Here is a 12,823-nt window from a genome sequence, read left to right on the forward strand (position 1 = left end):
ATGTCATCAATTCAACTGAGAAGAAAAACAATTACCATGTTATTCAAAACTTAACTTAACAATTAACAACTCTATAGGAGTTTCTATTCCTTCTCTCCTCAACTAGCCATAAAAGTGGCCATCATAAAGAATTTACAATGATGACTATAGTAACAAATCTATGTACCAGTTTCTATGTTTGTTAAGATTCGAAACACCAACGAAGAAGGTGAGGAGTTGGGATGCCAGAGATGGTGAGGATGAGCACTAGAGACAAAGAGGAGAAAGGTTAGGTTTTTGTGGGAATTATGAGACTATCTACATTCATAAGATATGAAACGTGTTTCATACTTCTTTTAAATTATTGAAACAACTTTGAAACATTTCGTATCGATTTTGTGCCATTTTAGAACGTAAAAAGTGTAACATCCCCCTCTAGAAGTACTACCCATAAAAGGAGAAATGTTACGAATTAATATCCGGAGCGTCTATTTTTTTTTTCTTTTAAACTATTTTAAAATAAACGCATCATTAAAAGTGTTTAGGAAGTATTCCAAGAAAACTGAAAATCTGGAAGTAAACAAAAGATGTATATACTTATATGGAAACTCATTTGAAAGCATCTGAAAATAGAGAGTAACCATATGCAATTGTACCATAATCTCAAAAAGTCAAAAGTCGACAAGAACATGCCACTGTATGCATGTAATATAAACCAGAGATAACCTGCTCTAACCGGATCTACCTACGCTGACCTAACCCTACGTTGCAGCTATCTCGATCACCTGTACCTGCAATCAGGAAAGAAAAGGAAGTGAGTGATAAGAACACTCAGTAAGGGGAAAGAATCAAGTAAACTATCTCGTTTCCTGTTCTAACTCACTTTCGGGACTCAACCTTACATACTAACCTCTATAAGAGATTGAGGGCGTAATCCAGTTCATTCTTTACTATTTGGGTCATACTTTGTCTCATCTGGTGTCTATTTGATACTTTTTGGAAGCTAACTATAGGGATTTGACACTTTTCTAAGCTCGAGCTCTCTTTCTTTCTTTCATTACACTATTTCTGAATCTGAATTGAGCTTTACTGCGAGCGGACCCTACTAAGGGTCTATGTCCTACTACGGACGTGTCATACTGTGGACATGCCCTACTGCGGGAGGTGTAGTGTAAAGTGCCCCCTCATAGTTTATAGCATGTATGCGGGTCTTATATCTTACTAATTTTACTTCCATCTAAATTTATTCATAACTCACCAAACATTACTCTTGGGACGACCCCTAAATCTTGAACCCCAATTCCTTTTCTTGCTTTTCTTTCTTTTTTTTTTTTCTTTCTCTCATTTGTTTCCTTTCCTTTCCTTTCTTTCCTCCTTTTCTTTCTTTATTTCTTGCCCAAAACTACGAAATACTGTTCATAGAACAGTCATTTGTCAGAGCAGCCTTCTTTTTCATACAATTTAACAGCTCAAACGATTTCTAATTCATACAAGCTATATATCGTTGAAAAGAGGATTCAAAGATCTTTCCAACAAGCTATAATAGCACTCATAATTCAATAGATAAGACAGTCAAAACGTGAGATAAAGTCAGTGGTAAAAACTACTTCCTCTGTTTATTTGGTAAAACAGTCCTTGTGGTTCATGCAATATTTAACAATCCAAATGATCCCCAATTCATACAAGCTATATATCACTGAAAATATAATTCAAAGAGCTTTCCAATAAGACATAATAGCACTCATAAATCCTTAGATAAGATAGTCAAAACGTGAGATGAAATCAGTGGCAAAACTACCTCCTTTGTTTATTTGGTAAAACAGGCATTTTGGTTCATACAATATTTAACAGTCCAAATGATCTCTAATTCATACAAGCTATCTATCATTGGAAAGAGGATTCAAAGATCTTTCCAAAAAGATATAATAGCACTCATAATTCATCAAATAAGGCAGCCAAAACATGGGACGAACTCAGTGGTAAAAACTGTAAATATTATGCAACTTTCTGCCATAAACAAAATCACACACATAGACATCCCAAATGGCAAAACAACATTTCTCAACTTCAAAATCATCATTTATAACATAGATTCAAGGAACCAAAAGCCTAAAATATGCCACATATCAAGGATGATACCCCTTACCTTATTTCAAACCAATCTTTGCTACATTGGCTCCCTCCTTTTTGTCTTCCTTCTTTGAGCACCAAACTCACCTTAAATCAACACCAAAACATAATAATATATTTATATAACATGCATCCAATACATATATAAACATAGGTAAAGGGAAAAGGAAGAGATCTTTTGATTACCAAGCTCCAAAAGTGTTTATTCTTCTTTTCTTTCCTTACTCTTCTTTCAAACTCTTCCAAGCATCCAAGTTCCTTCTAAAAATGAAGAAAACAAGCATGAAGAGGCTGATTTTTCTGGAAGGGTGGAAGAAATGATGGAAAAATGGTATGAGATGCCTTTTTTGACTTTTCTCTTTCTTTATCTAAGCTTTATCTCCCTTTTTCTCTTTATCTCTTTTTTTTTCTTTTTCTTTTTCTTTTTGTATTTATATACATATATATATTTATATAAACACACCCATACATAACATATATATATATATATTTAAAAAAATGAAAAGTATCTCAAAACAGGGTTAAAAGACGTAAATGGCCCTGAAACGTATCTGAGGGTATTACAGAAAGACACCCCATGTGCTACTTCGTGTGAGCTAAAAGGTGTCTAAAACATGTTCAACATCCATTTTGCCAAAGCTCAAACTTATTTTCCCATCAAACTTTGGAAATTGGAGAAGGATTTAAGAATTGCTTGTCACCATCCATATTTGATAATTTTGGTTTGATATTAGTAAAAGAAAAAAAATTCCAAACAACACAAAATTAAAAGAATAAATGTTTGGTTAACAATTTTGTGAACAACTTGGTTTATATGAAAAATAATTAACAAAACACAGTCATTTTTATAGAAACTAAACACTAATTCTACTTAAATTAGGAATTCTAATACTATCATTCACAAACTAAGAAAAATCTTAAATTAATAAATATTAAAAAAAACCATACTTCTACTCAACGTAAACAAGTTGAGTTTAATCCTATCACTTTTTATTTCCTACTAAGTTTGATGTACAAATGAGCACATTTAAAATAACAAGTTGAGTTGCTACAAAAGATACTTCTATCCAATGTGTTAATTACTGGACCGGGTTTTGACACCATCAATGGCTCATTTTGGATTTTTCTCCATCTTTACATTACACAATTTAATTAAGTGAAGCAGTGATGTTATCCCTTACCTTTCCAAAAGATGGGAAAAAAAATTTGTAAAATGCATGTTGAGATTAAATTGCAAATCATTATGATTTGTCTAATTGAACCGCGATTCAAATCGATCTAATGACTCTTTAACCAAACCAAATTGGCTTATAAGTTCTTGTAAAACTAGTCCAATCAACCGATATGACTTTTCTTAACCTTGGTTTTATCCATGTTCAAAAATAATAACTTGCAAAATCTCATATTCTATTGCTACAAATAGCCGACTGGTGAAAAATTAATTCAGGGAATAATATTATTGAATAATGCCATGATTATAGGAAGCCAATTGTCATTTTATTTTGCAAATGGTTAATTTTTGGGAAACTTGGTAATTGACAAAGGCAACCAAAATAGACAACAATGACCATGAGATATATTCCATTCCAAGTACGACATGTATTCTACCAATGAAGAGGATATGTGATGTAACTCACGAGAAAAACCAATAAAACCAAGCTCTCTATACATTGGCCTTCTAAAAAGACTTAGTTTCTACATGGCCTTCAAAGTGGTCTAAAACAACCTGAGATGATAGTTTTTGTGACAATCTCATAAACAGAGTAGCATGATTTGATATATAATAATATGCACAATGAGCTTAGCCTTAGCATCAATTTTGGAACAGAGACAGGGTGATGCTATGAAATTTTTTAATTCTCTATTTATTTAAATGGAATAGTTCCTGACTCGAGCAAGCAAAGGTGTCTGAATGACATGTTATCTACACAAACAATGACCAAAACTCTCTCTTTCCATAACAAATAAATAAAAACTCTCTTGTTCTAGAGTTGATGGTATGAAAAAGCTAGTGAGCTCTTGACCAAGCATTAATGGTAAGCCTGAAAGTGGGAAGCAGACCACCATGGGTGGGTCTAGAAGCCATAGTTAGGCTTCAAATAGCTGCAGGGAATTCATGCAACTTTCCTCTTTATTCCCACTCTTTGAAATCAGTGCTTGGTTTCAACCAACATCAACTCACAATGCTCGGTGTTGCTAATGATATTGGGGAAAATGTTGGCCTCATTCTGGGTATTATCTCCAACAAATTCCCTCCTTGGTTTATTCTGCTCATTGGTGCTCTTGTTTGCTTCTTTAGTTATGCTATTATCTCGCTTGTTGTCATTTGTATTGTTCAACCTCTCCCTTATTTATTGATGAGTTCATTTTTTGTTTGTAAATCTTTTCCATCTCAATGCAACTCTTTTATGTTATCCTTTATGTTATCTTGATAGGAGATTCTCAAGATAGAGTGATGTTCACAACTAGGCTTCAATGAATTTTCATTGTCATATTTGTAGTTTCCAGCACTTGGCTTCAGATTAAAGTAGATTTTTAGTTGATCTTTGTGGTTCTAAATATTTTTTCTTCTTTGCATAAATAATTATTTTCATTGTATTCTAAACATATGTCTCTATTTTATCTACTATTTCTTAGCCTTTTAATTTTTAATAGACAAGGATGAACAAATTAAAATTAAATATTTTCCTATTTGATTTATATACTAAATGCATACATTGTAGCACTCTTTGTCCTTAAATGGTTCTTCAAGAGGTTTTATGTCCTATTTCATTATAATAGATCTTAGCCTCGGCTATTGTTGGACTCTGCATATAATAGGTTTAGTTTGTTGCATGAAATCAGAGCTGGGAAGGTGTATGTTAATAATAAGCCCTTGGAAAGTTTTACTTTATCTCATTGACCTTGTTAGATATAATCTCATTTTCCACTAGCAAGTAACAAACTTTGAATACTAAATAACAAACAGAAGTTTGTGATATTATATTTGTTACTTGAATATTTGTTTTTTATATTTTTTTTAGTTATATCTTACTATAAGTTACTTTGAAAGTAGATATGTTGAGATTTGGGTGTTGGCAAAAGCTATTTCAAGTTTTATAATAAAGCTAGTGGAAAGTTTCTACCACAAAATACTATTATAATTATTTGTATAAATGATCATTCCTTTATTATTTCACAGTTATGGATTGCACTTTGTGTTTCCATTACCAGTAGTGCTTGGTTGAGCACCGTTGTGCTTGTAACCAATATGAGAAACTTCTCTTATAGTCAAGGTACTGTTACTAGTATTCTCAAAGATTATGCGAGACTTAGTGTTGTTGTATTTTCTAATATTTATAGTATGTTGCTCAATAATTTCTCTTCCAAGCTATTTTTGTTCCTTGCACTGGGGTTTCCTTTACTATGCTTCATGACTTTGTATTTTGTTAGGTCTTGTACTCCAGCTTCTGGTAAAGACTCCACAGAGCATGGACACTTTATTTTTACCCAAATAGCTAGTGTTGTGCTTGGATCATTATTCTAACAACCTCAGTATTGGATCATATGCTTCATTTAACTACATCAATATCTTATGCTTGTCTTGTTTTAATGATCATCCTTCTTATGACTCCCTTAGCTATTCCTATAAAGATGATATTTTTCCCAGAGAGAACTAGCAAATCAAATATACTTGACCAACTCATTGAGTCATTAGACAGTTCCATTCAAGGAGGTAATATAGAAAAAACAGAGCCATTGTTGGAGCAATCTTCATCAACAACAGACTTAGGAAGCTTTAATAGGAGTAATGATGTGTCTGAGGTTGTTATGCTTCTTGCCAAAGGTGAAGGTGTAGTCAAGAAAAAGAGGCACCCCCAAAGAGGGGAAGATTTCAAGTTTAGAGAAGTTGTAATTAAGACAAATTTTTGGCTTCTTTTCTTTGTTTATTTTGTAGGAGTTGGCTTTAAGGTAACAATTCTCAATGATCTGGCTCAAATAGGGATTGCACAAGGTGTGAATGATACAACAATCTTGTTGTCTCTCTTCAATTTTCGTAACTTTGTCGGTTGACTTAGTAGGGGAATTGTTTTTGAATATTTTGCTAGGTCATTATGGTTTGAGTAAATACATGCATTATTGATGCATCATTAGTATATTAGTTGTTACTTCAGATTCTTAGCTTCATGGAAAAAATTTGTCAGAGAACTTTGAGATGAAAAGATAATAGGCAAATAAATGGCTTTGAACTTCCATGAAGTCCAACATTTGAGCCATGGACTATTGAAATGATCTTCTATTGCTAACATGTGGCTTAAACGTTGAAAGTATAGAGTTAGCCTATCATTCTAATTCCATTTTAAGGATACAACATAACACATGTTAAATCAACTCATTATCCTTATAGGATTTTAGTATAGCAGAATAATTGGATCCTTGTCATCATTAGTTAAACTTGCACCCATGGCTATTATTTCTTTGTTCTTTGTATTCATGATAAACTTATGTGTGTTTTTGTTACTAGAAGGTCAAAAGAAATTCCTCGTACAATCTGGATGATTTGCACTCAAATAATCATGACCATTATGTGCGTGTTGTTTGTTTCTGCTATTAACAATACTCTTTTTGTTGCAAGTGCATTATTTGGGATTTGTTATGGTGTTCATTTCTGTATTATGATTCCAACTGTTTCTGAGCTTTTTAGCTTGAAACATTTTAGTATATTTGTTAACTTCATGTCATTAGGAAATTCTCTTGGTGCCTTTCTTTTCTCAAGCCTCCTAGTAGGGTATATATATGATAACAAGGTAGCAAAGCAATGGGGAAATGTAGCTTGCTTGGGTCCCAATTGCTTCAAGATCACCTTCTTGGTTCTAGCTAATGTTATATGGTATAGGATCCATCTTGAGCATTCTCTTAAATGTTAGAATAAGGTCTGTTTACCAAATACTTTATTTAGGGGGTTCCTTTAGGTTTTCTTAAGGCTCAAATAATTGAGAACATTGAAGAAAAACATGGCAGCTACAAAACTCTATAGAAGTTATTTTACTTGACCACATCTCAGGGTAGGAATTCATCATTAATGCAATTTGAACAAAGTGTCAAACATGAACTCAACAGAAATCAGTCACTAGGTGAAATCTATAAACAATACTCTTGTTATTATTATTAATACTGTCAGCTAGTCAATGCATGTAGCTCCGAGCTGCTTGTTGTTCAGTACTTAAGGGTACAGAGATGTAAAGATAATTAAAAAACATGTGTGCAATTGTAAATTGTAATATGGTGAAAGAACATCCTTAGACATCTTGTCAGCTAAGGATGTTATTTCACCATATTAATTTGAATTCCCTAATTAGAAAAAAAAGGATTTGAAGAGCATGGACAGTATTCAACCATCTATATATTACTCACAAGAAAGTATTTAGTAAAAATGCACCACTAATTCTGTTCTGGAAGCCTGGAAAATGCATTACTTCACAAAGATTCAACTATGGATATAACGTGCCAGAAACATCTTAAGAAACAAGGTTTCTCTCTAATCTTGAGAAACAATAGTACACTATCTGCTAAATTTTAAGTCAAAACTGGGTAGCTCATGTGGGCTTCAGATCCCGAAACAGAGCTGCCCATAGAGAATGATCTTCATAACCACCGCCCAAGTTTTCCTTGGTGCTTCTGTAGTCTGCATAAATCCTCGGGCTTGGAAACCGCCTATCCAGAGGCCCAGATAAGTTATGACTTTTATTTGCATACATTTGTCTATCCAGAGGCCCAGAAGATATTGGGCTCCTGTAAGTGAACAACAATCTCTCTTGCATGTTACATTCCAGAGGCCCAGACAACTTCAAGCTTCTATTGGTGACAATCAACTTGTCTTGCACCAATGGCAATGGCCCGGATTTTGCTATCCTCATGGTTTTGATTGGCTTCTGTTTCTCTGCTTGAAACTCCTTTTCACTCTTGTACTTCCTTGTTAATGCTCCTTTCCATTGCTCTTGGTAGCGAGCGGGTGGGGGTGGCTCTGGCAAGGCCATTGTCGATCCAACTTCATGGAAAACCCACTTGTTAATACGCTTGCCAATCTTTTTCTTGGCGTTGTTGATTGTCAAAATAAGCCTGGAAAGGGCGTTAGGAGCTCCTCCAACTTCTTTCCTAGCAAGCTTCAGAATTTCTAGCCTATGCTTGGCCACTGAAATGCCCATACTCTGGAGAAACTCATGGTTGAAGTAGGTTAAATCCTCCTTTTGGAGCTCATTGCGAGCAAAGCGAAGGCCGTATTCATATATTAGTGATGGGTCAAGGCTGCTCTTTGATAACCAAGAGAACCAATCCATGGCTGGCTAGTGTGAAAGATGAATGGTACTCTCATTGGACGCTCATATATACATGTAAGTTGAAGTGGTCCTAGACAATTAGAGCTAGGTAGACACATATAATAATACAAAAAGAAGAAGAAGGAAGACAAGAGGGTCAAGAGTAAGTAAATTAAAGTGGTGGTTAAGTATGGGAAAGATTTTGAGTATCTCTCTTTATCAAAATTTGGATATTAGTTGAGAGATTGAGAGTGACATTAACGGAAATTGTGGAAGTTAGGAAATCACTCATCTTATATGCATTAATTCAGTAATTTTTCAATCGGGAAAAAGGCATCATGTTGCTTGAAGTTGATTAGTCAAGTATGTTTTTTACTCAGAAGGAAACAAATTATATTACCAGAGCATCTATTATAAGAAAACAATTAAGGTTGGCTTAAAATTTGAGTCTTCTATGAAAATATGAAAAACTTGGAGAGGATCATTACAGTTACTAACTGTAATATTTTCTTAGGAGTAGAAATAGTCAAACATATAATCTATGAGGCTATATATATTAGAAATAGTCAAGTTCTCTTTGGCAGGGGGCCAATTTAGCTGTTATTTAACTATATTAAATCCAATAACCTACCAAAACATACAGTATGAATAAACAGATCAAAGTCTAAATGCATTTCATTAATGTCATTTTCTCTGTTTTGGTTGAAACATAATCGCAAGGGGTAGGTAAAAACTAGATATGCAGGGCTTTAAAGTCAGAAACGGTTCGGAAGTTGGAATTTGATAACCCATATTTAATTCCTCGTTTACTAAATTTGCTGTCTTCAACTAGAATTGAGAGAGAGAGAAGGAAGCTTTTAACGGTGTATTAGATGATGCTATAAGCGTGCAGACCGGTAAAATACTGATCTTTAGAGAGTCTTCAGGTCAGGGTCCTGAAAATAGAGGCAGGCCATGCATATCGTCTACATGCAAGCTGATGGGTAATTCCAAATGGAAATGAAAGGATAAAAAGGTGTGTAGTGTATCAGTGGTTATTTTCTGTCATGATGATAATATCAGTCACTACTCTGTATAAAGATCTGGCACCATAATTTAGCCGATCTGATTAATTTAAAGAATATTGGACCTTGGCTTTGAAAAACTTTGCAAGTTGACACCATAACCAGGAGCAATATTATTATTATCATTTTCTTGAGATGGATCACCTCTTCAAAGTTAAACCGATCAAATGGGTGGTCCATAATCATTGCATTAAATAAAATTTAGAGTTTAATATTAAAATATCATTAGAGGGAAATTTTCATGCTTGAAATCTCAAGTTTTTGCCACGCAAATTACCTCTTGGAGGCCGGGAGCAATATTATTGATAACATCAGTTAAGGTAATCTATTTTGATTATCGAGAAGTGTAGATGCCAAAACCAAATTGAATTAATAGAGTAGCTGAAAGGAAAAATAAAGCTGTAAAAGTTGGCAATTTAGGTAAGGAAATAAAGAGAAATTGTTGTACAAATGCACATGCTCTGATGGATAGCCCATTATAGAAGATAGTGGTTGAGAGGTCTAAATGAAATCCCATAGGCATTAATTGATGGTTGAAAATAAAATCTGGTCAACTATTAATGTAGTTTGTTATGTATGGCTGAGTGCCAAAGTGCCTTCTTCCTGGTATTTGGTTTGAGAGGCGTCCATGTGTCAAATTTCTCTGGTGACTCTATTAATGGAACCAGAGCCTGAGCCCAATGGAGAATTTTGCATGAGAAAATGCACCTTTAAATGTTTAGTCAGACATCAACTAACTTCTGAAAATTGCGGGAGTTATAAACTAAATCTCAGTCAAACAGTTAATAAAAGACGACCCATATTTCCCGGTCAACGAAATCCGTACTTCATTCCATCTCCATTCAGTTTTGTATTATATCATTTGCTCTTTTGTCCCCAAATCAATCTCTGTTTGTCCTGATCCTGACGAGAACCATAATATGTTTTCTTGGGCCGCACTCAGAAAATCATCACTATCTATTGCCTATAATCAGCGGCTGAGCCTCACTCGTCCATGTCTCAGCCAATCTCAAAGCTTCACCTCATCCTCCTTCGGTGGTGGATTCGGGTATAGTGATCAGAATAAGAGCGGAGAAACATTGTTGAAACAATTCAGATCATTCTCTTCTAAGATTGTCGTGGCTGGCTCAATAAGTTTGGGTTTTTTGTGTTGGTTTTCCACGCCAAACGTGTTCGCTGATTCTCCTAAAGAGGCATGGGCAGAAGATTACGACCAACTTCGACATTCAGTTCCCCAGAAGAATAGGAAGTTTCTGTTCGGAGGTAATGCCATAAACCAATGTATTTATATGTATATTTGCATTACATGGATAGGTTCACATTCATAAATCTGTACTGTTCCAGATGCATACAGGAGAAGAATTTTTTTCAATTACGAAAAACGGTTAAGACTGCAGAGTCCTCCAGAAAAGGTATATATACACCGCGCGGCTTTACTGGAAAGAGAATCTGCCATGTCCTTCATTAAATATATATATATGTTATTAATTGCCAGGTATTCCAGTACTTTGCATCTTTTCAAAGCAATGCGGGAGAGGTACTTATGACACCTGCAGACTTGATGCGAGCAGTTGTTCCTGTATTTCCTCCATCTGAATCTAATCGTGTTAGAGAGGGATTCCTAAGAGGGGAAAGGGTTCCTGGCGAGTTACACTGCGCTCCTTCCAAATTTTTCATGCTTTTCGACACTAACAATGATGGACTGATATCTTTTCCAGAGTACCCACAAATTGTCTCTTTGATCATCCTCATATACAACTTATTTTCACTTCTCTCTAATGTAATAGACTTTTATATGCCAGGTACATCTTTTTTGTTACACTTCTCAGCATTCCTGAATCAAGCTTTTCTGTAGCTTTTAAAATGTTTGACCTAAACAACAACGGGTGAGTTATTTGTGCTTGAATCAAATATATTAAAGGGAGCTGTTTCAGCATTTTCAAATCAAATAAACAGGTTATATTAAAAGTTTGCCCTCTAATTTATATGCTTAACAGAGAAATAGACAGGGAGGAGTTCAAGAAAGTGATGAATTTGATGCGATCACAAAACAGACAGGGTGCCGGCCACCGGGATGGACGGCGAGTCTGGTTCAAAGTTGCGGAACCTGTGGAGAACGGGGGCCTGGTGGAGTACTTCTTTGGTAAAGATGGCAAGACATGCCTACAACATGAAAGATTTGTCCAATTTTTAAGAGACTTGCATGATGAAGTATTTGGTTAATTTCTCTATGTGATATTTTGATCGTTTTTATATTCGATTTTTAATGAACACAATTCTCAATTTCCATAGATTCTACGATTGGAGTTTGCCCATTATGACTGCAAATCACGGGGCAATATATCAGCTAAAGATTTTGCATTATCCCTCGTAGCTTCGGCAGACATTAGCCATATAAACAAGTTGCTTGATCGGGTTGATGAATTAGACAATGAACCACATCTTAGAAACATTCGGATAACATTTGAGGAATTCAAAGCTTTTGGAGAACTTCGAAAGAAATTGCAGTTCTTGTCTCTAGCCATTTTCACTTATGGGAAAGTGAATGGGATGTTAGCAAAGAAGGATTTTCAGAGAGCTGCATCACAGGTGCAATAGTAATATAGCTAATTAATATGTATGAACAATGATGGCATTGTATTAATTCATTGAAGGTGCAGGTATGTGGGGTGTCCATCTCCAATAACTTGGTGGACATAATATTCCATGTATTTGATGCAAATCGTGATGGAAGTTTAAGCTCAGATGAGTTTGTTAGAGTTTTGCAAAGAAGAGAATCGGATACTTCGCAGCATAGAGAGGCAGGCTTCAAGGGATTATTATCTTGCTGGAAGAACTGTGCCTCTAAATGCTCTTCTGTAAAGTTGCTTCTATAGTTTTATTTTATATATATATATATATATATCATACTAATACCCATTTGAGCTAAAGAAAAAGGTATACTCTTAAATGTACACTACACTCCAATCTTCCCAAAATTTATAATATTGTTGTACATGACTTCAATTTGTTAGAATCTATAAGTGTCTGTAGAATAGATTTGTTCTATTTCCTTGTGGTGTGTTGCTTGAACAAAATGACTCACAATCACATCAGAACACCCATGCAATATCATAAAAGAGGATAAAAAGAATTTTCTTTTTATTTTTACAGCCCTATGGCTGTTCCACCTGAACTTTTATTCCTACCATTTGTGAAATTTGTTTATAAAATTTGTAATTTTTTTACAAAGTTGGCGAAAAGACAAAAATATCCTCTGTTTTACTAAAACTTAAAGTCAGTTGTTCCTTGATGCCCCTCTTTCTTACTTTGACCCAACTGACAAACTCCAAACCATCACTATTTCTTCCCTCA

The 12,823-nt window shown here is 34.6% G+C and overlaps 2 protein-coding genes and 1 pseudogene across 2 annotated transcripts; 2 read left to right on the plus strand and 1 right to left on the minus strand.

Moving 5' to 3' along the window:
- Nucleotides 1–4,142: 4,142 nt before the first annotated feature.
- On the plus strand, nt 4,143–7,071 carry LOC123200297 (annotated as a pseudogene).
- Nucleotides 7,072–7,534: 463 nt separating this feature from the next.
- On the minus strand, nt 7,535–8,605 carry LOC123201160. Its single transcript, XM_044616624.1, has one exon. It carries the CDS (start codon nt 8,424–8,426, stop codon nt 7,686–7,688), a length of 741 nt encoding a protein of 246 aa, XP_044472559.1. The 5' UTR covers nt 8,427–8,605; the 3' UTR covers nt 7,535–7,685.
- A 1,530-nt stretch (nt 8,606–10,135) lies between these two features.
- On the plus strand, nt 10,136–12,485 carry LOC123201161 (calcium uptake protein, mitochondrial-like). The gene is made up of 7 exons (XM_044616625.1): nt 10,136–10,732; nt 10,814–10,881; nt 10,965–11,188; nt 11,272–11,355; nt 11,467–11,680; nt 11,762–12,058; nt 12,130–12,485. The coding sequence occupies exons 1-7, from the start codon at nt 10,390–10,392 to the stop codon at nt 12,343–12,345; spliced, it is 1,446 nt and encodes a 481-aa protein (XP_044472560.1). The 5' UTR covers nt 10,136–10,389; the 3' UTR covers nt 12,346–12,485.
- Nucleotides 12,486–12,823: the final 338 nt, after the last annotated feature.

Source organism: Mangifera indica, chromosome 17, assembly GCF_011075055.1.
Source record: "Mangifera indica cultivar Alphonso chromosome 17, CATAS_Mindica_2.1, whole genome shotgun sequence".
NCBI lineage: Eukaryota > Viridiplantae > Streptophyta > Magnoliopsida > Sapindales > Anacardiaceae > Mangifera > Mangifera indica.